Source organism: Amblyomma mixtum, chromosome 3 (genome assembly GCF_055824585.1).
Source record: "Amblyomma mixtum isolate Tamu chromosome 3, ASM5582458v1, whole genome shotgun sequence".
NCBI lineage: Eukaryota > Metazoa > Arthropoda > Arachnida > Ixodida > Ixodidae > Amblyomma > Amblyomma mixtum.
In genome coordinates this window covers 82,067,503-82,093,595 of record NC_143014.1, presented here as the reverse complement: position 1 = coordinate 82,093,595, position 26,093 = coordinate 82,067,503, and the positions used below count along the sequence as shown (strand labels likewise).

Sequence of the window (26,093 nt, the reverse complement as noted above, 5' to 3'; positions counted from 1 at the left end):
CCCAGAAGCAGCATATATGTACACAGTACCTACTCGTTTATTGGGGTTTAACGTCCCAAAGCAACTCAGGCTATGAGGGACGCGTACACAGTACCTACGCACTGTACCAGTGTCCTTACTCGTGCGTTCATACCTGCCTCGTAACCCAAGCAGCAAAGGTAAGCAGCCCTTGTGTTGCAAACGGATGGTTCCGCCCTCGTCCTTTGTAGGGCAGGCCTTTGCCAATACGTTTTCAATACTGGGCCGATTATGAGTGCTGCTTAGGAATTCGTCTCTGCAGCGCAGCGATCCATCTCTGACGTAGGTTGGCATTTGTAACGCCTGATGGGAAGCGATGCAGGCCCAACAGTCCGCAGCGGCGGAGCACTCGACACACGTCGTGCACATCGCACACGGCGCTAAACAATCGAGGTGCTTCTTTTTCCTGTGGTAGTTAATGCACCCGTAGACAACGTTGTGGTGCCCAGATGACATTTTTAGTTCCAGGAGGATGACACGGGCATGTTTAAGCACTCACAGAGGTTATAAAGCCCGCTTGTTATGCATGGCGCGAAGGCACTTCGTAGCGTATTGTTGCAACTTTTTGGCACCCCAGGTAAAAATGGCGCCTAATAGCTGGCTTTGAGACTACGCGCGAGCCTGCCTGTGTGCGAGAGTACCGTCTCCTGGGCTTGCACCGTCTCCTGGTCTTGAAGAACCACATGTTCAGTAGTGTGTCTCGTTAAAGAAGTATCTGACGCAGTTTCGTTCATCGCGATCAACGACTGCAACTTTCCATTTCATTATTGCTGCTGCCGTTCTGTATTACAAACGAATGAAGCAGTCATGCTTGTATTTCACTGCTCTTTAGAATAATACCTGGCGTGCGTTTTAGCGAAACTTGCCGGCAGGGTTTTACAATACGAGATGTCATTTCTTTTTCACAGCATTTGGCTTTGATCTGGCCAAATTCAACCATGTGACCTCCTCTCTAATGTTACCTTAGCTGCCGGGTTTGTTGCTGGGCCTTGTAGCGTAGTTCTAGTAGTCCCTTTAAAGTTTAAAATTCGAAATTTCGAAATGTGATGGTATATGGGGGTTTAACATCCCAAAGTGACTCAGGCTATGAGAGACGTTGTAGTGAAGGCCTCCGGAAATTTCGACCACCTGGAGTTCTTTAACGTGCACTGACAGCGCACAGTACACGGGCCTCTATAATTTCGCCTCCATCGAAATGCGACCGCCGCGGCCGGCATCGAACCCACGTCATTGGGGTCAGCAGCCGAACGCCGTAACCACTGAGCCACCGCGGCGGCCCTTTTAAAGGGTGATTAAGAAAGCTAGTACGCTCATTTAGATTTGAAGTGATGTGTGTTCTATGCGATCCGCATTATACATGAACTCGGGAACAAATTCAAAGGCCTGTGAACTTTTGAAATGCCGGTACTTAGTATCTGTCGCAGAATTTGCTGGCCAAAGCATCCGCGTCTGCAACGGGTGAGAATAACATGCGGCAGCTCACGGATTTTTGCGTGGTTTTGAGAGTAAACATGACGAGAAGGTATTTCGCTAACCCGCTTTAATGCACATGAGCATGACGCAGCGGCTTCGCCACGAGGCGCATGTTATCCAGCTTTGGCAACAGGCCGGCTGGCCGAGGAACTTTGGCGACATCGATGTTGCACAGGAATCAGCAGCAGAAGCTGCCATACAGTGCTCGCCATCAGACATGTCACCCTCACCAGGGCGAGCCCTCATGAGGGCTTCACTTGGAGGGGTGAGAATGAGGGAGGACTGGCGCAGAAAAAATTGTGAGGGTGAGAGAGAGCAGAGGTGGTGAGGAACTTTTATGCATTTTTTTCGGTAGTTACGCCGGTATTACCAATGTGTCAATTTAACCATACCTTGTCTCTAGTATTACCAATGTAGCTATGTATTCGTAAGTGGTGCACGCTTCACTGCATTGCTTTTGGTTATTCTTAACCTCTGTGCCTGATAACGTTTTGTCACAGCTTGACTGAGAGCACTTTTCCTGTTTTACATTCTGCCTTTTACGCCGCCGCATGCCTTCAGTCAGCGGATAATCAGGCTTAACCCTTTCGCCGGTAAGCGCTTCGAATCTCAATTTTCCGCACATGGGGTGAAGTAGTTTGTGGCCCCCAACTCCTCCAAACGTACGGAGTGTGCAGCAGTGGGTAGGTCAGCCCGATTAATTACGGTAGTTTGTATCCGGCAGCCCATATAATTTCCTGGCTGAAGTTCTCCGGACACTCTCCACTGATTAGTTACTTAAGAAATCATGGTAAAAAATTTTCCGCGCCTATCACGGACGCCATTCTTTCGGCACAGGTCATTTTTGCAAGTTCTGCTGCTACCAGACTGGCACATCTATTACCAGTGACCGGCTACAGTCTGACCGTAGTCTCTGTGTAATTTCTGGCGGCAAATCTTGGCTACTTAGAACCTCTGAGTGCTAAGCAAGGTCCACGCTGCTTGATACAGAAGCTAACACAGTGAACAACAGCTGTTCAGATTACGCGTCACTCGACGCCGATTTCCTTGCGAATGGAAATGTGGAAGCTGCTCGCCTTCAAATACTAAAATCATACTAAATGACGTTCCACTGACTATCTTTGAATGAAGCTTGCTGGGTGGCACTTTATATTCTGAGGAAACAAACTTTATCCTTTGTCGATGTGGCAGATTTCGTCTCTCTACCCATCAAATAACTGGGAAGCACCTTGAGAATTCCTCATCATAAATTCGTACTTTTTCATATTGCCTAACAACGCAAGGTGACGAGATGATAAGGATAAGAGCGATACATCGCGTTCACCTCTTCGTCTTGTCCCTTCGCGTTGTTATGTAAATAATCTCAAACAACTAGTCCAAGAGAATCGTTTCTCCTTTCGCCCGAGTGACGGCAAAGCGCACATTGTCGACGTCAGCGACACAAAAAGCACACGGTTTGCGCACACGGTAGACGAGCTAAACCTATAAATACATTTAAAGGGCCATGTCCGGTTTGCCCACCCGGGTACAAAAGCGCCAATGCGTGCAGAGTGTGCAAGCACGCTTGACAGCGCCTTCTGCGAAAACGTGCCGAACGCGTTCGTGAATGTGGCGACTAAAATGAAAATTTTCAGTTCAGCTTTGCAAAAGCAAAAGCCGTGTCCATAATTTAAGAAAGCGATACCCCATCAACGGGCTTCAAGCGGACAGGCGCATAGGGTGCGCGCAAACCATTCGCCACCTTTTACGCGCGCAGAGAGGAAAGAATGGGAAGTGCCGAAGGGTACGGCGAAGCAGGACGTACCTAATTACGCAGTGGTCATGATTTTGCGAGCCCACTGACGCGGCGAGCCACGAACGGAAATTAGGTTCGTCCAAGAGGGCCCGCACCTGCTCGCAGTTCGCCGAAACAGACTGCGAGTTGCGAATGGGCGCGAGGAGACGTCGTGGCCGCCACCGAGGCTCAGCAGAGACGCTCCGCGGCGTGTTTTGTCCAAGGGTGCACTCAATAAACTAACACCGGCAGCTCTATCGCGCAAATCAATACGAGACGCAAACACGACTCGGCCACGACTCCGCGCGCTAAGGGTACGCGCAGGGATTAAAAACTGAAACTGCGTCCGAATGCCTGCCGCGCTGGTTTTCGTTGTGAGCGTACCCCAGCCGCCAAACGGTGATCGAAAACCATGTCGTGACTTCTCTCTTCGGCCGATATCAATGGCGGGCATTTAAAAGCGCTTCCACGGAGGCCATCTGGACCTGTAAACAAGATGGCCCCGGCACGATCGGGCCGATGGCTTGCCATTGAGAAAGAGACGATTTGAAAGTGACGCAAACGGCCGTCAAACGCGTGCGGAAACGAGCGGCGGCTGTGCTTTCTCTGGAAGTGGACAGCTCGCACGAGCGTGTCTGGGCTATATCTTCCCGAGACGGGGGTGCGGTCAGCCGAGAACGTGCTCCGACACTCCCTCGTATTCGTCGTGAGGCCGCGCTCAAAGCGAGCTGCAACCCGCTTTCCAGGTGACTGTGCATTACGCACTATCTTACAGCGCGTTTCGAGCTGGATAGTGCCCAAGTGAGGCGATTTACGAGCAAGTGCGTGTGAGTGGCGCAACGTTAAAAAAGGGGGGAAAAAAGTAAATTATCAAGCTTGTCTAGGTATATGACGTGCAGCTGCTGATCACATTAAGTTTGGTTTGATCAGTGCGTCCACGCTTATATTAATCTCCGATAAACATTGGAAGGGGTTCGGGTTACCTTTGTCGAAAACGATAGAGCATCTCAGGGTTGTTTGACAAAAAGTTGACCGAAACTTTTGGCTGGAAATTCTCAAAGTGCATAGCTGAGCCCTGCTCTGTCTCATTAACAGTTAAGTTACGACATGGCATGCTGAATTTTAGATAGGACGGCACGCGCTTCTGTCGACAATTTGAAGGCGTCGGTTTTTGTGTCCGCGATGAGGGGCTATCACATTTAAGCTATACTGAACGCTGAGTATCGAAATTTAGTTAGTAGCAGAGTTACTCGAAGACATATCACTCCGTCGAGACCAAGTGTCGGTTAAAAATAGGTCAAGTTACGGAAGTTCGTTGCAAACCGGTGCGGTGTGTCTCGCTTTACTTTCTGTGGAGTAAAGCTTTACCTTCTCCTACCCAGCGGAGCCACCGTGACAACAACATGAAGCTTCTTATGCTGACGGTGGTTGCCATAGCAACGTCCTTCGCTTTCGGTAAGTTTTTATATCACTCTTTTAAGGCACAAAGGCCATCTTGATTCTTCTAAGAAGGTAAAAATTATTCTTAACGGCTGGCGTACCCAGACTACACTAAGGACCATTTTCGATTGTTGTCATTAGCGTTGTCTCTCCGACTTCGCCGATCGACTCCTGTCGTTCAGCTGACGCTGTACCCCTGTTAGTTGCTGCAAGCACGCTATTTTATTTTGGTTCTTTTTTTTTATAAAAGATACATTATGCCTCATCTATATTAAAAATGCGCTTCATCGTTTCGGTATACAGCGCCCCGTGCACGCAAGTTCGTCACAACCATTAGCTGGCAGATACTCAGCAAACACTAGATGTCCACTCGCACCCGCGCTCTCTGCGGCCGCTGAAAAGCAAAGAAAAGAGCATCCGCTTTACTACCCAGAGTGGGAGCCGTCGAGGTGCACGCCGCCCTCAATCTCTACCACTGTGGCTGTTAACAGACGCTGTATTACATTCAGACGCAAATCCCGAGACTTTTGCGCGCAATAGATTAGTCCGGGGCCGCTCCCTCCCACTGCGACATCTCTGAAAACCCATGTGCAGCTTTGGGACACGCTAAACTCCACATACTATACCAATATTTCAACGCATTCACACACACGAACATATAAAAACGCCAACACACATGCATGTGCCCACAGATGGAATACACTGACACTGAAGAAAACTTGAGCGAAAAAATAAAAGCACAAATTCGGTTAATGAAGCCGAGTCTCTGGAGCAGGCAGCGATTGTTCGAAGCACCAGGTCACCGGTGTATCGAGCGCAGTGCTCGTTCTCCGTTTTATGGATAACTGAGTAGCATTTCGTTGCAGAGGCAACAACAGGAGAAGGAGATTAGACGAGCGCGAGCGGAAGAGGGGAGATATTCGGCAATGACTAAAAGCTTGCAGTAGTTGCGTAACGCGTCGCGTGAAAAGAGGGCCTGCGACCATGCTGTGCCCTTAGACAGAGAGCTTTCGATGAAAAGGGGTTCTTGAAAAAGTATTGCCGTGCTGCATCAATTATCTCCTCTTCCGATGTTGCCACCCATGCACTAAAACGCTCCAAAAGTGAAATTTCCTATCATGAAGGCGCAACAGCAGCAAAAACTCTGAAATAAAAAGGCGGCCTAAGATAGAAAAACCCTCCATAGAAGCACCTCTTTGCAAGTGAAATGCCATACCATACCTCTAGTGCTGCGGTATTTTCACATCGGACCACATAACACTTACTTTTAACACGAAGCTTCAAAGTACAGTGAACTCACTCGTTAAATCGCCTTTAAAACATGGTAGTTGCTCTGCTTGGTGCGCAGCTATGCAATGCACAATTTTTCTCCATACAGGCCAAAAAGTTGTCTACGGACCTCCTGTGCTTGATCCAAGCAGTCAGGAAGGACAAACGCAGCAATATCAGCAGCAGAACCAACCTTTCAGACAGCAGCAAAAACAGCAACAGCAGCAGAGGCAGCAGCGACTCACTGTCAAAAAGAATATGGCTCAAGCCGGTAAGTGGACCATCAATAATAAACGCGAAGCATTGGGTTTTGGAGCGCACGTAACGTATACCTTGACGTCGAAGAACGAAAACAACAGTGTACGCGAAGTAACAAATGATGTTCTTGTCTGTGCACCGACATCAATGACATCTGCGCCACTTCCTTACTCTGATTACTGCCAACCTTTCATAACTGGAACTAACATTTGCGCCCGCGTCATACGCGCACAGAAACTGACATTAAGCTTAGAGTGCTGCAACCTCTGCTGCCACTGGCACGGAGTCATACGCTTGAACAGTGCTCATCATGCCATTCAAAGTTGAATTAACTTCACTGCGAGTCCTTCACGCATAGGATATGTGCACCCCATGTCAAAAGTAAAGATCCCAACGGGTTTAATTCCGGACCACGCGCTGCGTCGCTCGCGTTATATATCTCCTTAGGCGAAAGGAACTCTTGTCCTAACCTCTTCGAAACTTACGACTTCCAAGGACGCTACAAGAGCCCCACTACACGGCTTATATGTAAACCCCATAGGCTCCTAACTTTTGACAACGGCTGTACTATCGTGCCCATTGATTACGTATATACTACAACGTACCAATCCCTTTTGAAGTCGCATGCACTGAATGAACCAGCTTGCAATTTAGTACAAGTCAGACTGGCAGTCAGACGAAGAAACCCAAGATCTTTGATGGGGCTGGCCTCGCTAATACGGCTGTCGTTGGCCGTATCCATATATTCGTAGCCGCCGCGGTGGTTCAGAGGTTATGGTGCTCGGCTGCTGACCCGAAAGACGCGGGTTCGATCCCGGTCGCGGCGGTTGAATTTCGATAGAGGTGAAATTCTTGAGGCCCGTGTACTGTGCGATGTCAGTGCACGTTAAAGAACCCCAAGTGGTCGAAATTTCCGGAGCCCTTCACTATACGGCGTCTCTCATAGCCTGAGTTGCTTTCGGACGTTAAACGCCAATAAACCAATAAACCAACGGCATCGCTTTACGTTAAACACCAGAAAACATAAAACATAAACTTATGTTCATGCTTTCCCCAGCAGACAACGGAGCAGCGAATGCGTGACTGTTCAGTGAGCATACGTTACTTGTGGCGGTTCTGCGTATGCTGGCCTCTGACGTCACAAACCACGGGAAGCGAAACGGAAACTCTAGGCGATAAATAGTCCCGTAATAAATTATATCAAGCACACTGCGGCGTATCTTCCCAAGTTCTACCTTATGTAAACCAACGCCGTGATCCGCCCAAAAAACTAAGAAGACGTCACTTCAAGCGCACAGAAAAGATAGGGACAAGGTGTCTCTGAACCTTTTCAGCGTATAGTGTGATTTATTGAATCCACGTTGCGTGGGTATCAGTCCTTCCAGCTTAAATTTACGGCAGAAGGTTGCTTACCTTCATAAACGAGAACACCAACTATATACAGACAGAGCAGTGTTTCTACTCTGAACGAAAGAAGCACTAATAGTCTTAGAGTTTATCCTCTTTCTGTGTCAACGCGGAAGTACCTGTAATTCCGTGTGCGGCTGAGTTAGAAAAACAAGTTAACGGGCCAGTTCACTGCCGACGTTTTTTTTCCCCCATTTTTTAACACTGTAAGCGATTCTGCTTATTAACATTCAGCAATCCTTCTATCATGAGCATGTCTGAAGCCAGATGTTTCTGCAAAAGATTTTTGATAGTTATGAAAAATTATGAAACGGAATACCCGCTGATGGAACACGTGAGTTCCGGCTTACCATGTTTCTGCGATTCTTATTCTTGCCGCTTTCAGTGACAATTCATGGTTCATAAACGCCTTCAACGTATGTAAACACATATGAGCCTATACTACAAACAAGGGTTGCTCTTATGTGCTTCTGATTCGTTGTACAAGTAAGAAATTTGGCAATAATATCAGCTCGTCTATTGAAAAAAAAAATTCTGGAATAAACATTGACATATTTGCTGTATGCGCGTTAGAAGGTGCCAATTCGAGACGGAGCCCTAACCTGTTTTTACGCTATGCTTGCTCACGCCTTGCAGCGCTCCAAAAGACAACGCAAGATGAAAGGTGCCCGAATGGTAAGGAGGACTGCGCACTGCTATTATTAAAAATCTCTCCCGCGATATTGTTTGCATCATAATTTAGCAAGTGATAAGAAAGTAAATAAGATTTCAGGGCTGCAGAGTAGTTGGCAGCCCATCTCACTGATAATGCACACGGTGGCCGCTTGGGCACAGGTAACAGCAGAATGCGTCCTGGGTGACGCTGAAAGCCAGGTTAACGAATTTTCTTTTTGTGATAACCGGGCCTTTTCTTACAATCTTTTCGCTGGCAACTAAGCACAAAACAGCTCCCAAAACATAACCTTTAAAGGTGGTGGGGGGGGATTAGTGAATTATTCGATGAGTTCAGCCACAAACTTGCTGCCTGCACCTGATTTAGGAAAAGCTGCAACATTGGTCGCAATGAACAGTTCCCTTCTTGTTCCCTTGTAGTACAAAAAGAACATTTTACCAAAGTCTTGCACACAGTTTTTAAATCTGCGGATGGAAGAACAGCAACCGCATCGAACTGTACGTATATGTGCTGTTAAGAGTGGGCAACGTGGTCCTGGAGGCCGGGTGTGACTCATCGCAAAGCAAGGGATATGACGAGGCCTGGCGCCGGCGGCAGAAGCATAGACGACGACGGCCGGGGCTGTTGCTCTCCAAATCACCGGACCGATCGAAGGACGCTGTCTACCACGGGCCTGGGAGAAATTACTGTCAGACGAGTGTCGTCGTTAGGCAAAGATGCGGCGAGAACTTTGGACAGCGGCAACAACGCTGGAAGCAGAGATGCACATGAAGCACGGCAGAAACACCGGTATACGTTGGCCGAGTCGACCTTCGGGTCACCGGACTGGATGATGCTACGCAAGGTCACGTTGAGCGAGGCTGCTAATTGAAAGACGCTGTGTCGTAGGAGTCTCGTGCTTCGGCCATCCGGCGGGGGAGTTCGAGAAGGTTCAACCACCTGCGAGAAGACTGCGGGATTCTGCTTTCCCACGGAGGCAACGCACAGAATACTTGCGGCAGTGGTCAAGGTGACGCATCTGTGTTTGATGACTGTCTTCCCCTTCTCATCCCCCGAGCTGTGAGAGAGCGAGAGCTTCAGCACCGCCCCGTACCGTGGGTGGTACCGCCAGCGTCATCAATGGCCCATCCGATTGGACAACGTTATTCGAACCAAGTTCCCCAGTCAGGGATCTAGGGAACGCGAACCTTATTTAACGGGATGTTGTTGTGTGATCGGAGCATTGTATGGCATTCGGCATTCGCATTGCATTCGATTCTCATCTGTAAATATGTAGAATAAACCCTTCTGTACAGTTTCCTCGATAACGCAGTCCGACATCGTCATTCGGAGCCGGTACCTGTGGGGCTAAACGAGTTAGTCTTCTCCAGGACCCCTCCGTCTTCAACTCTGGTTCCAGCGGTGGGATAGAAGCCCCATCTTTAACTCTGGTTCCAGCGGTGGGTTGTGTGGCCCCGTTCCCAACACTGGTTGGCAGCAGCTGGGATGGACCGTGCGACATCGTACTTTCTCCACGGGTGAGCGTTTTGGCTTTTGCTATGGGATTCGCCAGGCTGTAAGATTCAGAGAATAATCTTGACTGGGAATCAGGGCTTTGTCGTTTGAGAGGGGTTATTCTCAAGGCATTGTGGAGTTAGCAGAGCCAAAGCGGAGAAGGCGTTGTCATGGAACTAATGGAATTGTGGAGGTCGGACTTGCTGTTGATATGCGAGGAACTGTCTTTTGAAGTGCCTATCAAAATAACCAAAATTGAACTGTGCGAATTCATTCGTAAACAGGTCAACAATAACGATCAACTGCTGGTAGATACGTGGAATTTGGTACAGGGGGAAGAAGCCCGTAAAGAAAAAGCCGAACAGGAGGAGAAAGCGCGCACAGAAAAAAAAGCGCGTAAAGAGGAAGCTGATCGGGAGTGGGAAAAAGAGAAAGAAAGACAAAAATGGGAAGCTGAAAAGGCTGAAAGGGATCTAAAGCGTATACAGCTTGAAAACGAACTGCGAAGAAAAGGCGGTATTGTGAGAGCCGGAACTCCTGAAAGAGCAAGCGATGCTTATGAAATAGGTCCGCAGGCAAGACCCGCAAAGTCTGTGACCGTAGCCGAGTTGGTAAATCGCGACACCACGAGGGAAGTGGCAGAGAACGTGTGCAACTGGTACGGTAGTCCAAGGAAAGCCGCAGAATCCGAGACCGTGTCCAGTGTAGTTGGACGTAATGCTAAGAGAGAGCATTCCGAGATAGCGTCTCAACGACACGAGTGCGAGGATTCTCCTCCAAGTGAGGTAGGAGTGGCAATGGACAGCTTTGTCGGGACAGTTATGAGCGCGACCCTTTCAGTAGAGTCGATACAGGCGTCAAACCGGCAGAACCGCGAAAAGGAAGATTTTCCTAGCGAGAAAGGTTTCGAAGTTGAAACAGCGGAAACCCCTTTTGAGAGTAACAACCGCGGTAAGAGCGAGTTGGGATGTCACAGTGGCTTCAGTGACAAAGGCTCCGGAGAGGCTACCTTGGTAATACTGGCACAAGAAGAGTGCGAGGCTGCCGAGGAAAAGGATAGCCATAAGAGCCAGGCGGGCTCAGTTGTAGCTGAGCACTGCAGAGTAGAGGATGGCGCGCAGAGCGACAGCCAAGCGGGCTCAGTTGTAGCTGAGCACTGCAGTAGAGGGAATGGCGCGCAGAGCGACAGCCAGGCGGGCTCAGTTGTAGCTGAGCACTGCAGAGTAGAGAATGGCGCGCAGAGCGACAGCAAGGCGGGCTCAGTTGTAGCTGAGCACTGCAGTAGAGTGAATGGCGCGCAAAACGACAGACAAGCTGGAGAGGACAAACCCCAAAGGAATGAGCTGGGGATCTCAGGCGCAGTTTCAAGTCCGTCTGTCAGCTGCGTAGAGCTGGCACTCCGCTGCGAAGGCACAGAGGCCAGTTTGGAATTTCAAGACAATTTCCAAAGTGCGACTGAGAAACTAGAGGTAGCTAGGAATGATCAGGAGACGCACGCGGTACAGTCTAGGCGCAGAAAAAGAAAAAGGGCAAGAACCAAGAGAAAACGGATCAAATTCAAAGCCCTCAATTCGGTTGCGCGGACAGGTGCGAAAGAAAGAAATGCGGTAGAAGGAAAGGCGAGGCCTTCCCGCGTTGCACCTCGCAGACTTGCAACTGCAGTTAATGATCTGGAGACATGTGCAGCTCGTTCACAGGCTGACCGCAGTAATGAAAAGGGAAGAGCGCGTCTTCCAAGCAGAACAGGCGCGAAGTGCTTCAAGGGGCATCGGCCTGTAAGAAAGACTAGACCGCGCCGTCGGGACAAAAAGCCAGTTAGAAAAAAAGCAAAGCGGCCCAAGAGATCAGAAAGCGCAAGGTTGCGCGGTACTCAGCGCATGCGAACGCAGGCGTCGAACAACCGAGACGACACATGCAGGCGTGTTCGGCGGGCGCACTTGAAAAGGAATCGTCCTTAACTTTTGGCCCCGCATTCTAAGAAGCGCGCATGGCGAATGAGTAGCCGAGCTTCCTGCTTGGGGCGAGAGAAAGAGGCAACTTCTCGCGCTGGTCACTGCTCGTTGTCCAGAGCCAGAGTCGGTTATCGACATTGTAGGCGCGACCAAGGTTTTCGGAGAGCCTCGAGGGGGCGCGGAAACGACAGGGAGAGTCGGGGATCGTTTTTTTCTGCAGCCTTTTGTCACGAGTTGACCGCAGTACAATCAGTCAAAGCGCGACCGCGGCGGGCGCGTCTGAAAGACTAATCCTTTCAACTCGGCGGCGGGGAGTCAGCTTTCCCCCCCCCCCGCGTGGCGATTTGAAGTAGCTGTTTTTTTTTATTCCTTTTTTTTTCTGTGGGTGTTTATGAAATCAGGCAGGGAAAGGCTACTTTTGAGTTAAAACAAGTTGATCGGAGGTTACTGTTTTTTTTTTCCTTACCTTAGAAAGGATAGGGCGTCACTGAGTTAGAAATCACAGGTGTCGATTTCCCACGCTACCAACTGATGACGGCACTCACAGGAGTGCAGCTCGAGTAGAACTACGCTTAGAGTCGCGTAGACGGAGCGTTGATCCCTTGACGAAAGGGAGCCCCACTGACGTACACTGAAATGACCGAAGAGAAAACTCGTCTGAAGGAAGCGCTCGTGTCCCAACCTTTGCTTCAGGCCTCTTGTTTCAGTAAAGAAGTTCAGTGTGACGCCAGTGATAGAGGACTGGGTGCTATTTTAATTAAGGCAAGTTGGCGACGGCCACGAAGAGCACCATATTCAGTACGTCAGCCGCAGACTGACATGTGGAAAAGCGTTAAGCGCTTTAGACAAAGAGCGCGCGTTTGGTTTAGGCGGCACAGATGTTGTCGGGTTACCAGAGCTACTTGAACGGCGCAAAGTTCATATTTGAGACTGACCATCGTCTCAAACATGATTATGACAGTTTTGTCCCCCCAAAAAATGGTCGCTTGCTTAGACGGAGTCCTGCTCTCCAAAAACAATTTCTCGATGCGTTTCAGGAACGGAAAAGCGCACGGAAATGCTGATGGATTCAGCCGATTGTTGTAGACAGGAGTACTTGGTAGGACCACCTACTGTGTGTGGGTTTTTGTTTTTAACCTTGGTCCAAGCAGTCCGTCTTTGGCGATTTCAATCGGGATATTTTGCGCTTTCTCGGCACCAAAATTGCGCCAAAATCCAATCATGTTTTAGTAAACATTTGTTGTCATTGTGGAAAGCCTGGTGGGTCTTTGGCAAATTCCGAGCGCTTGCTTGTGGGTCAGTGCCCTGTCTCGTGGAACAGTCCACTGATGCCATTCTTTGTTGAATGTTCGAGCGTGGATGCCATTTCTGGAAACCAGCCCTTCCACCCGACTCCGGCCTCATCTCTTCCTGCCCAGCGGTCGTGAACGCTGGCCATTCGAGATTTTTCGGGCCGCGGACGAGCTGTTAAGAGTGGGCAACGTGGTCCTGGAGGCCGGGTGTGACTCATCGCAAAGCAAGGGATATGACGAGGCCTGGCGCCGGCGGCAGAAGCATAGACGACGACGGCCGGGGCTGTTGCTCTCCAAATCACCGGACCGATCGAAGGACGCTGTCTACCACGGGCCTGGGAGAAATTACTGTCAGACGAGTGTCGTCGTTAGGCAAAGATGCGGCGAGAACTTTGGACAGCGGCAACAACGCTGGAAGCAGAGATGCACATGAAGCACGGCAGAAACACCGGTATACGTTGGCCGAGTCGACCTTCGGGTCACCGGACTGGATGATGCTACGCAAGGTCACGTTGAGCGAGGCTGCTAATTGAAAGACGCTGTGTCGTAGGAGTCTCGTGCTTCGGCCATCCGGCGGGGGAGTTCGAGAAGGTTCAACCACCTGCGAGAAGACTGCGGGATTCTGCTTTCCCACGGAGGCAACGCACAGAATACTTGCGGCAGTGGTCAAGGTGACGCATCTGTGTTTGATGACTGTCTTCCCCTTCTCATCCCCCGAGCTGTGAGAGAGCGAGAGCTTCAGCACCGCCCCGTACCGTGGGTGGTACCGCCAGCGTCATCAATGGCCCATCCGATTGGACAACGTTATTCGAACCAAGTTCCCCAGTCAGGGATCTAGGGAACGCGAACCTTATTTAACGGGATGTTGTTGTGTGATCGGAGCATTGTATGGCATTCGGCATTCGCATTGCATTCGATTCTCATCTGTAAATATGTAGAATAAACCCTTCTGTACAGTTTCCTCGATAACGCAGTCCGACATCGTCATTCGGAGCCGGTACCTGTGGGGCTAAACGAGTTAGTCTTCTCCAGGACCCCTCCGTCTTCAACTCTGGTTCCAGCGGTGGGATAGAAGCCCCATCTTTAACTCTGGTTCCAGCGGTGGGTTGTGTGGCCCCGTTCCCAACAGTGCGCACCACAAACGTGAAAGATAACGGTAGAAAAAAGAAGACAATAAAATAACAACCTCACTCGCTAAATACTAAAAAAAAATGAATTGAATTCATGAATTCATGTGACCCGAACTCCAATCTCACTGCAGCGTAGATCACGTGCTAATCCCCCCCCCCTATTGGTCCTTGAACGCCAACTGAAATGTCTAGGCAAGGAAATGTGTGCATTTGTCTTCTACTAAAATGCGACCTGATCGGCGAGGATATTACCTGGAAGCTCGAGCTTAGGGCATAAAATACGAAGCGAAAAAAAAAATTCTAACAGCTGGCTATTCTGGACTGTTTCAACCTTACGCGATGTACAACGTGCAGGTCGCTGCCAAGAAGCCGCCTGCACAGCAAAGCGCATCGTGCGGTTACTAAGGAGGCGCTGCATACTTTCGCCGAGCGGAGCAGCTGAAAAGTGCCTGTACGTACCTTTCGCTGAAAAGCGTCTACATGCAGACACATTCTTTTCATCTAACGTCCACGGTATAAAAGAAGCGAGCTACCAATTTCCGCACTCCACGTTTCTGGAGGTCCTCCGGTACAAAAATGGCACCGTGCCGTACACGCACTATCAGGCTGGGTTGAAATGTGAACACCGCCTACGAACAGGATGCAATCTCGCCCGTTTACACACAACCACAGTCAGAAATGAATACCTCCAAAAAGTATATTCACCAGATCAATGTCACACCACGCATTCGAGGGTTAGCGCACAGCGATGTTCGCATTTCAGTACGGCCCGACAGTACGCTATTTCATGCTGAAGCGGAGAAAAAATTCACATATGCTCATCGTCATCATCATTAGCCTCACTACGCCAACTGCAGGGCAAATACCTCTCCTATATCTCTCCAATTAACCCTGTACTTTGCCAGCTGAGGCCACCGTATACCCGCAAGCTTCTTAATCTCATCCGTCCACCTAATTTTCTGCTGCCCCCTGCTACGCTTGCCTTCTCTTGGAATCCACTCCGTTACACTCACTTGCATTGGAAGCTACGCGGGCTCGTCACCCATTGCGAGAAGTACGGAGATGGAGTATGGCTTTACCCACACACCTCACAAGTCGGATGAGTAAATACCGATTAGCTGCTTGTACGACGCCTCCAGTATAATTACCCTAAAAAAAGTTAACTGCCAACTTTCTTTGGGTACATCTCGCAACCGGCACACACAGTATATTTCCCGATAGTGCTGAATGCCTTCCTGGATGCCGTGGTAAACTTGCACCGACTGCAAGCTCCTTTTGTTTAGCTTATTGTCCAGTTAATGCGTGGTTAACGAAAAAGCCTGCTTTCCAGGCTCATGAAGGATGAGGACGGTCGAAATGGATGCTGCTATCGTCGAAATGACACAACACGACTAGAGCGTGCACATACTGCAACGACCCCATAGAGAGTACACAAAATGACGTTCCGAAAAAAAAAAAGAAACTGTGTTTTCCAGTAAAAATTCGGTATTTCCTACAAGCTGGTAATTCTTGCTCAGTGTATGTCACTACCTCCACTCAAAACAAGTTCGCAGAAAATTTTTTTAAACCCAAGTCCTGGCTAAGAATTTGCACCAAGCGCGAAGGAAAGTCGAGGACACAGGTTGTCCAAAGTAGTAGCAGAAGAAGGGTTGAAATGCGGGCCAGTTGGTACATTGTAAACGGAGAAAAAACCAGTCACACAAGACGACGGACAAGAAGAGTGTACACACCACAACGACTGGTTTGTTTTTTGTTTTTGTTTTTTTTTTAAAGAGACAAAGACAAGAAATCTAAACTATCGTGGACGACCTAAAAAAGCAAATTCTTTTTCAAGTAAGCGCACCGAAGTTGTGCTTATACAATCAGAGCCTAACAAACCGATATGATATGCCTCCAGTATTTCCCGCTCCTGTTTTCCCTTGCCTCTACCAAGAATGGTGGCATTGCTAAACAAAGGATAACAGCCACATTCATTGCAATGGCGAGGCAAGTTTGCACCGCCACCGGACCCCAGGGAGGAGTGATGCTCACGAAGCCGGTCATTAATACACCGGCCAGTTTGGCCGATGTAAACTCTCTCGCATGTGAGGGGGAACTTGTACACCACCTGTGCGACACATGTCGTGAAGCGATTCTCATGCTGCGTTGTGCACACGTGGTTCCTTTCCCTGCCTCGAGAAATGCGCGAACACAGTCCCGACAGCTTGCAAGGAGCAGAGAACACCATGCTCACTCCCTGCTTGGCCGCCACTTTTTTCAAGTTGTGGCTCACTTTGTGCACGTACGGCATGACCTCGAACTTCTTTCGTTCAGTTGGCCCAACGTCAGTCCTCTTCGTGCGTCCTTTCTTGAGGTTCTGAAGCAGCGATTCAGCCACTGCCTTCAAAAGGGGTTTAGGGAACCCCGCGGCTTCCAAACCTTTGCATTGATTGTCAAGGCTGGTTTTGATGGTATGGTGACAGCTTTTTCCCAGTGCATTGCGGAAACAGTTCATCGCAATCCCTCTCTTTACAATCTTAGAGTGCGCAGAACCGAAAGGTAACAAAGCTTTCTTGCTTCTAGGCGAAAACATCCAGCATAAATGGCCATCGTCAAGGAATGTTAGTTGCAGTTCTAGGAACCTGATAGAATGATTGCTAGGGAGTTCATGAGTAAAATTAAGAGTGCGTGAAGAAGCTTTAAAAGCAGTCAAAACATCGTCTACTGCTGCGGGCAGAGTGTCATTAGGTGAAAGGTCTAAAAATACTAAAAAATCGTCCACGTACCTAAAAACTTTGCACACACGCTTGTCATGAAGTAAGTTTTGAAGTGTTCTGTCAAATTTTGCTAAAAATATCTGGGAAAGCACTGGGGCAACGCCAGTCGTTGTGGTGTGTACACTCTTCTTGTCCGTCGTCTTGTGTGACTGGTTTTTTCTCCGTTTAGTAGCAGAACCCGAGTGCATCGTTCGCTGAAGCAGCAGCCGTCATTCTCATTTTGCCGGAAGCGGTTGTTGTTTGTAGGGAAGCTGTTACTAGGACATTTTAGCATTTTAGCACCGAAACACGCATCGCCACATCTGGTAGAATCTGCTTAACACGAGATGGCGGGTGTGGTTGCTATAAAGAAGGCCGGCGAGAGTCAGTTTTCCAAAATGCAGTCTCTGACGGGAGCGAAAATTAGCGGGACATTTGAGTACTCCCGAATCAGTGACCGAAGTCTACGTTGAATCAGACATTTCGGGATTATAGAACGTGACACAAGCTGCATGGGTGATCGTCCCACATATAATGCCCTGTGACGGCGCCCTTGAAGTAAAATAAATGAATAAACAAACTCGGCTTACCTTCACAATATGTTCTAGCGCAGGCCGTTGCGAGGCAGCAACCCAGAACCCAGAAATCAGTGTGCGTCCGCTCTATCATCAGCATCATCATCACGCCTCCGCAAAGTTGCTTCGACTTCCCGACTTTAAAGTGAGCTGCAGCGCTGCCTAAGCCTTGCTCAACCTAGCCTCTTGATAATCAAGGGGCTTTAGTCTAGGCATGAGTTCAGTCGTAGACACAACACCACACTTAGGCTTTACATCACTTCCTTTCCGTTGCGCCACGGGCACAGGAAAGTTAGCTGCCTTAGCAGCTAGCGCCACCCAGCGAGCGGTGGTGAGACTATTCCAGGATCGCTCCAGTGCAGCCTTGGTAGCAAAGCGCGAAACCGAAGTCATCGCAAGAGAAAGCATGCGCATAATTGTTCCGACAGCATTGCATGGCCTAAAAAGGGTGAATTCTGAGTTTTTTTCTGTTTTTTTTTTTCAGAGGGAATTTAAAATGTGTGCGCTCTTTCTTGGAGTGGGGCATGCACTACGCAGTATCGCGCGACCATCAACCATGCAGCGCCGGCCAGCAGCCGGCCAGTAAGCGCCTTATCACGGCGCGGAGCGGCAGCACAAATGAGAACAAATGCATGCCCAGAATTGGTCGCGTGTACAATGGAGATCAAAAGTGCTGCATCGTCAAGTGGCGCCCGCATGCAGTGCGGCACGGTTCGTAACTTGGATGAGGGTCCAGTTATTTTTGTCCCCGATAGTATACATGACGTGAAGGATCTGGCGCTGTCAAGCTCCTCGGAGATCATAGAAATGAACGCCCCCGACCATCAACGCGCCGCCGCACTTCCTCAAACGACTGTATATTGTGGGCTTAGAGTGGCCGCGTTTAGTGTGTTTTACACAGTCGCGCGGCTAGTAGGCCAATACGATAACATATGGCCGTTGGTACCGTTGCGCCGTGCTTGCCGGTATTTGCCGTGCGGTCGTAGTTACCGTCTAATTAGCGCATTTACCGTACGATAGTGTTGCGGCTGTAGTGCCGGCAAATGAAAAAAAAAATGTGAAAAAAAAATGTGAGCACGGTGCAGCTGTCGCGCTGTTCGTTCAAGACGCTATGTTTCGGTCACGAACCAGCCAAGCACGAGCTTGAGTCGTTTCCGCAGGTAGAAAACGGTACTCAAAGCAGTCGACGTTTGGCGGGGATAAGAAGGAAAGCAGTGAATAAATGTTGCAATCGCTAATTAACATCCGGATCTGGTCAAAATATTCTAAGGTTTAAGGAGCAAGTTCCCAGTTGATTACATGTGAAAACTGTTGGTGATACCAACTAGAATAAACTTCCTTAAACCACTTTCACCCCTTAAGATATTTTCACCTGGGAGGAGAGGAGTGAGGCATCTTCGCATTGAGCTGTACCAATCCAGGCGTAAAGTAATGATGCATTTTCAAGCAAGGAGGAATAAACTGTTCCGGCATGAAGAGTATTTTCGAAATTTTCAAGCGCACGCTCGAAGTTTCCCACTGCAGTTTCTTTAGGGCGCTGCTGGTAAATAGCGCGGTTCATGTAGAAACAGGTTCCGCAGCAGAAGAGCCTTCCACGCGTGCCGTTGCCTTCTAAATTCAGCATATATTGCTATTCGAATGGGGCACAGAACTGCGGCAGATTTAACAGAGCTGTGAAATTTTGTGCTCATAACAAATTAGTTCCGAAGGAATTTTTGTCTTCCAGGAAAGTTTGTATTAATACAGCGATCCCCTAGCGAGAGGCCAGAGTATCGCTTTTACAACACAGCCGAGCGGTAATAAGGCGGGTGGGTGTCTTTCTTTGCTCTCGCATCGCCAAAAAGATGCTTACTCCATGTTCTTCAGTGACGTGCTGAAAGCCAATCTTCATTCTTGTCGTATGCAAATCGCATTCATAGCATTCATCCTGTGATAACCGACAAACGCTAGACTGTGTGACGCAATGTTTGCCATGGCACAAGCGTGATCAGGCGACTAAAGCCGTCAAATCGAGTTGCTGGTGAAATATCGCATCTGCGTGCCTGTGCAGGCTGTGCTGCCTGTTGTTCAAAGTTTGAATGGATACATGACAGCATCGGCTGCGAACAATCCCGTACAGAGGCTTATTTTACGGCGAGAACCGTTTTACGGATCCCATCGTGGGCCGAGCTTCACTGTGACCCTAAGACACAGCTGGCGCGACGCCCGAGCTATAGCGCGTCCTAAGGTAGGCTCGGACTTAGGAGAAGCAGGTGACTGAGATAAGACAAAACTATAAGAATCCGATAGTGGGAGTCAAACTATGCGCGACGCAAAAACCTTTCCCCCCGCCTCGTGCCAAAGCTACCACGCAGCTTAAAAAGGAGACAGTGGGAGCCAGAGTTGGCGCGACCCTGCAGTGCCATCACGTGGCCGATGTTAGAGGTGCGGTATGGTATGGCGGTATGGTGAGGCTGCGATGTTAGAGACAAGAGAAGAAGTTGGTTTCGCCGTGAGCGCGTTCGAGCGCCAGATGTATTCGTGTTAGTGCTGTAGCCGACAAAGAAGCTCTCGACCGCCGCCGCGCACAGCAGCGTAAAAGTCGTCGGCTATCTGCAGCCGTACGTGAACGACCCGCTATTGCTTATGGGCGACTTTAACATATAAGTGACACATTAGCGCTTCGTAGAATGAATCTGCGACTTCTGCCGGGAGCTGTTTTTGGATGCAGCAAAGCCACCGATAAGCAGCAAGACGTGAATTGCCTTAGTGTTTCACATCCACAGCGTTGTACGATACATGGAGCTGATTAGTACGCACTTTAGCGACCTCAATAAGCCGTACTTGAAGGCTGTGACAAGTAACATGGAAAGGGAACAAGTTGCAGAATGCCACCTGTCTTTTTGTACGTACTTGCCACAGCATAGCGTGCCCGTTTTTACTGTGGCTGTTCTGCGCTGTCCAAGCAAAAACTCAAAGCAGCACACCACGGCGTGCAGTAAGCCGGCTCTCGCCGGCAATTTACGTGCTAACCAATGAAACTTTGCACTGCCTGTTTTATTTTTATATATTTATATGCATATCAGGACATGAAAAACTGTTTACCATCACAAACCAAGTGTTTAGTGATTGCTTACTTTTTCTTAATTACATACGCCGGAGGAAGTGCAAAATAGAACGCACAGCGAAATATCAGTGGCATGTACTTAAATTTCTCTCAACACGCCCACTTCTATGAAAAAATCCGGCTTATCCCCAGTACCATTGTCGCTATTTTGCTGCCCCTCTGTATAACAATGAAAACAATAGATGACTTGAAGAGTGAAGTACAGGTAATAAATACTGCCGTTTATGAACAATTTGCCATTGAAATCCATGTACAATAAACGCACACCAAAACTTCCCGCAGGGATAACAGATGCATTCGTTACATCCTGGATAAGAATGGGTGCAGTTATGAAGACCTGCCTGCTTGGATTTTCGACCCTGCAACAAGGTCATCGAAGAATTTTCCAGCGGTTTGTACTGAAGGTGAGAAAATGGCAGTTATGGGTTCACTCTGGCAACAGACAAAAGAATGAAATATGCCAAAAGGTCAACAGAATAAGCAACACTGCCTCTCGGCAATTTACGCGCTAACCAACGAAACTTTGCACTGCTACAAGGTAAAGGAATTCACAAGCGCTCTTTTTCTCAAATCTATCTGTTAAAAAACAAGTTCACGGTCTTTTTTTCGTATTACTTCGGGTTCACGCCAGCTCAAAGCTGATTTATTTTCTTTCTTTCTGCTAACGTGGGCATGCCGACATGTTTTCAATGCACCCTTGAATGCTGCAACTTGGAGTTTTCTGATTTCCTGCGCACAAGCAGGTTTTGTCCACAGGTTCTGCTATCTAATTTGTTGCCTGAAATATACCCGGTGTTTCAGCGAACTATTTCAAACATTTTCAAAAATAGTCTTTTTAGGGTAAAAATATGGCTTTTTGCGGTATAGTATTACCAGTGTTGGCGGAAACCAGAAAACCGATGAATCGTCTGAAGTAGTAAGCTGGTTAACTAATTTTTACTAATTAAATTTTTATCTGGCAGAGTTAGGCACCTAGTTGCAATAGATGTTTGTAGCTGGTCATTCGCAATAGCCACAACAGTTTTTTTAGAATTCCGAAAACGCGATTGCCCTTGGCGCTGTGGCTCGACAAAATTTGGCTTTTTCGGCTAGTTACGTGCACTGGAGAGGTCGCTTTGCCTGCATGCTTTCGAAAGCGCATGTGTTCTCGCACGATACAGCCAAATTTTGTCGAGCCACAGTGGCGAGGGCAATCGCGTTTCCGAAATTCTAAAAATCTGTTGCGGCTATTGCTAACGACCAGCTACAAATATCTAATTGCAACTAGGCGCCTAACTCTAGAAGTTAAAAAGTTAAATATTAAAATTAGTACCAGCTTACTGCTGAAGACGATTCAGCGGTTTTCTGGTGACCACCAACACTGGAAATACTATGCCGCAAAAGCCATATTTTTACCCCAAAAAGCCTATTTTTGAACATTTTTGAAAGCGTTCGCTGAAACTCCCGGTATGTACCGCATGTTAATATCATGCAGCTGCTGCGTCGCTTGCCGCAGCTCATGCGAAGCAATTGTAGTAATCAATTAAGGACCAGCCTGAGACCTCATGACGTGCAAAAAGGGTGCCGTAGCTGCTGCACGTCCAGAAAGAACATGACGACACTTCCCCTTTCTTTCTTTTTTTTTCCCCCAGGAGCCAATACCCAAGTTTCTAGCGTTCAGTCCGCGGTTGAATCCCTAAAAGCTACCAGCTCTCAACCCCGTCGGTACTCGGCGACCCAGCTATCATCGTCCCAGTCACAGTCAAAAGAACAGTCTGGTTTCCAGTTCTCCGAAGCTCAGCTCAGACAGCTTGCGACATCCCTAGAATCTACTACAGGGTCCGCTTACTCAACCGCTCAACTCGGATCGCTCGTAGCAGAAAGCCGAACGCCAGAACCATGGTCGTATGCATACAAAATGATGTACTCTCCAGTCCCGTTGTTCCTTGTCTACGGAATGCAGCCGTACGACATGTCACAAGGTGAATACAAAACCGAGGATATCACGAAAAACGCGGTCACCACAAAAGAAGGCGCGGTTAACGGGCTTTTCGGCAGCGAAGCCATAGCCGCTGTAAATGAAGGTGGTATGAAGAAAATTAGCGTGCCCTTCCTGACGTGGTATTCGAGTAAAAAGGGCTCGCAGGAAGAGCAGAAGCAAGCGAAACGACGAGTGACGAGAAACGGGGGCTGGCACGCCACTCAGCAAAGCACTGTCCAGAGCCTGCAGCCGTTCGCCGCACTAAGCGTGAGCCAGGACGGTGTCCAGGCTCAAGTGAAGAATGCGCAGCTCACAAAACTAGCGACGGGCCTCTCTCAAGCTGCTTCTGCCGCTCTCTCAGAAGCGGCTGTTCAACAGACGTCGGAGGAACAACAGTCGTCCGCAGCGCGCGACTCCAGTGTTTCGTCGCGTGGCTTCTACCGGGGATCTAGCCACGAGTTCGGCCAGATTGGCGCATCGGACACGTCCGCAGAGCAGCAGCAGGAGCATTCTTCGCAGGAAGAAGCCGCTGTACAGACGAGCGAGGCAGCGGAGGCACAACAGACGCTGCCAGAGGCGCCGAGTGTGTCAGCGCAGTCAAACTTATTCGCGGACCAAGGCTCCGGCCAGCAGACAGCCTCGTCAAGCTCGTGGAGTGCAGGGCTTCGCCACCAGAAGATCGCCCAAGCGGGTGGCACTAAGGGAGGAACGAAAGGCCTGCTGCGCGCCTGGACGCGAAACAACCTAGGATACAGCGGCTAGGCCCTCTCTTATTTCACGTAGAATGGTTGCTTGTCCCTGAATGTGCGTCCAGTATGAGCCAATAAATATTCTTGCGCCGCACGCGACCCTTTCGTTTATCATTGGGACAAAATGAGCACTGAAACCACCAAGTCAACAAAATGCATTATCATGATCGTGCTTTTGACGCGATAGCGTTAAGAAGGCCGCGTCGCAGAAAAGCCGGCATCATCGTCGACGCCGGCGTCGTTGGTCGTGAGCGAAAAATCCGCGAAAAATTCCCGAGAAGCAACCTAGGTAGGCTACCTTGGCCACGTGACCTTGTGGCATCATCACAAAATGACCTCCGGATTGTGAGCAAAATGCCCACCGTGACAGGTGGCAGTTAAATTAATGATTGGTCGTGAGAAGTAGCTAGGGAAGAGCAATCTGGGTCTCACCAGCCCCACCGGTGGCAGCACCTGCCATCGCAGCACCACTGCTCCAGGAGCGGTATGAGGACTCCCAGGGATCTATGAATATAAAGTATAAAAAGAACAATTCCGCAAACATGTATGGAAGGCAGCAAGCTGGGCTAAATGATGTTTATATAGAGAGGACTTAGCACTAGCGCTAAGCAACAGGGACGAAGGGAAGAGAAGACAACACAAACGCTAGTGTTTGTGTTGTCTTCTCTTCATTCTTTCCTGTCGTTCAGCTTTAGTAACGTCGTATCTAACCACATATATGGGCATTAATTGATTAACGCTATCGCGTCATACCCTTAGGGCGAAGCTTAAGCGTCCCGCCCAAATTTTTCCTTCAGGTTTTCTATGAACGACACGAACCGCCTCACTCCCTTCCCTAAACAAAAGCGGCCTCTTCTCGGCTTCAAGGCTCACTTGGGGCGGGATCACCTATAGCTCACATGAGCACGCACATTCTCGAGCACAACTGCCTTGCCCACCAAAACGGCATTCTTATTGGACAATAAAATGCTCTTGGGAGTTTTCAGTTACATACAATGCCGACGCCTGAGCCGTCACCTTAGACTTACTTTGAGGGAATGTTGTCGTTCGCCGAAGAAAGTCTGCTAAGCAGCTACTGCTGCATGAGAAAAGACAACTAAAGTCTTCGTGGAAGCTTTAGTCAACCAGCACGATGCTGGAGCTTTCAACACGAAAACCTTGAAAACTACACGCCTTGTGCAGGCATTTGAAGCGACAACTGATAAAATATTTTGCAATTTAACTGAAATGATTTCACTGCCTTGCGATGCATGGACCACTTTCTGCTTGGGACTGATTCAGTTTTGCTGACAAAAATTATGATGCACAAAATGAAAACGCCCTCCGCTTGGTTCAGAGATCAAGTCATCAAGTAATGTGGTCGTTGTGAAAAGTCTCTTCATATGTAAAATACTTTTCTCGGACACTCCTTGTGATCTCAGGCAGCAAATTAACACATTACGGTTCAGTGATTGTTTTTGGTCAAATTTCGCTACAATACTGACCAAAATGGGCTGTTACGTCATCCTATTCAAAATTTAAAGTGAGTGCGAAACTTGCGACAAATTCAGTCATCTTTAGGGACGCGAAGACATTTATGGGGAGCACATGTGGCAGGGCAGCCAGTCACCGCTCACAGGTCTTTCAGATTCGGTATTACCTTCGGTAAAGGTTCTAGCAAGGTTCTAGTGAGTTACCGCTTGGCTGCAACGCTGCACGTTTTGAATATTTCAAAGTATGACATCCACGCCTGGAGACAAAAGGGAAATTGCTACAACTTTCGATTACGCCATCAGACGGTTCCTGGGAGCTGCAGATATGCTGAACGCGAAAATTCTTCATGCCATTTTTTGCTTTTTTGCAGCTGTAAATTTGCCACGGAATCAAAAGGAATGTAGTGAGTGATCTTAATTGTTTCCACTGTCCCATAGCGAACCTAAGTAGAGTTTACTGCCGTAGAGATAACATGACGCATCTGTAATACGCACAGGACACATGCTTCTATCACATCAGAAGAGAGTAGTGATTAAACATACTGGGCGCGACAGACGACAACAAAGTAATAAAAACATGTTTGGTTTGGTTTATTGGGGTTTAACGTCCCAAAGCAACTCAGGCTATGAGAGACACCGTAGTGAAGGGCTCCGGAAATTTCGACCACCTGGGGTTCTTTAACGTGGAACACTGTATGAACTACCACGCAACTTGCAGGAACGGTATTGATAATGAAATCTCGTACGTTATCCTCCCGTAAGCGTTGTAATTTCTCCGTCCTGTAACATCGCGCTACGGGAAAACAGTCGGCAAGGCATAAATCGTATAAATGATATAAAACCCCAGTGCTCAAGATAGAACCTCAATTTTCGGACACTTGCCTGTCCGCTGCTGCCTAGTGTGAAACCTCTGTATGTGTTGAGCCAGTGTTTCGAAGCTGCCCGCAGATTTTTATCTTCATCTGTATGTACAAGCCCCCGATGATTTCATGCGTGCAGAGAATATACCCATACGGTTGGTGACGACGTGTAGTCGTGACAGTTGTGCCAGCAAAAATCGCAGCGCAAATACCGCGCTGGACGTAGCGCCACATATGTTCACGTTCCATCTCGGAGGCTATGCATCTTCCCGCCTTCAAACTGTTGCTAACATTGTTTCTAACCTCAGCCGCTAGATGGCACTGCAATCAATAATAAAGAAAAAGTGTTGCGGCACACAGTTGTCATTGAAAAAGAGGCTCTCGGGAACGAAGTGTGCTCTTGAGACTATTTTCCGCTGGCGCACGGCAAACTGCCCAATGGCCTATCGCGTCGCA

At 48.7% G+C, this 26,093-nt stretch overlaps 1 protein-coding gene across 1 annotated transcript; it reads left to right on the top strand.

The window, feature by feature from the left end:
* Positions 1–4,653: 4,653 nt before the first annotated feature.
* Positions 4,654–23,318, top strand: LOC149350788 (uncharacterized). Its single transcript, XM_089576932.1, has 6 exons — positions 4,654–4,720; positions 6,084–6,245; positions 8,276–8,314; positions 14,535–14,631; positions 20,879–21,000; positions 22,228–23,318. Exons 1-6 carry the CDS (start codon positions 4,669–4,671, stop codon positions 23,316–23,318), a joined length of 1,563 nt encoding a protein of 520 aa, XP_089433058.1. The 5' UTR covers positions 4,654–4,668.
* The last annotated feature ends 2,775 nt before the right edge of the window (positions 23,319–26,093 follow it).

Excerpts from the sequence above, each read along its gene's own strand:
- LOC149350788 (XM_089576932.1), top strand. The coding sequence starts at position 4,669 with ATGAAGCTTCTTATGCTGACGGTGGTTGCCATAGCAACGTCCTTCGCT. Across the intron at positions 4,721-6,083 it reads AGCAACGTCCTTCGCTTTCG|GCCAAAAAGTTGTCTACGGA; the intron begins GTAAGTTTTTAT and ends TTCTCCATACAG. Across the intron at positions 8,315-14,534 it reads AGATGAAAGGTGCCCGAATG|GTCGCTGCCAAGAAGCCGCC; the intron begins GTAAGGAGGACT and ends TACAACGTGCAG.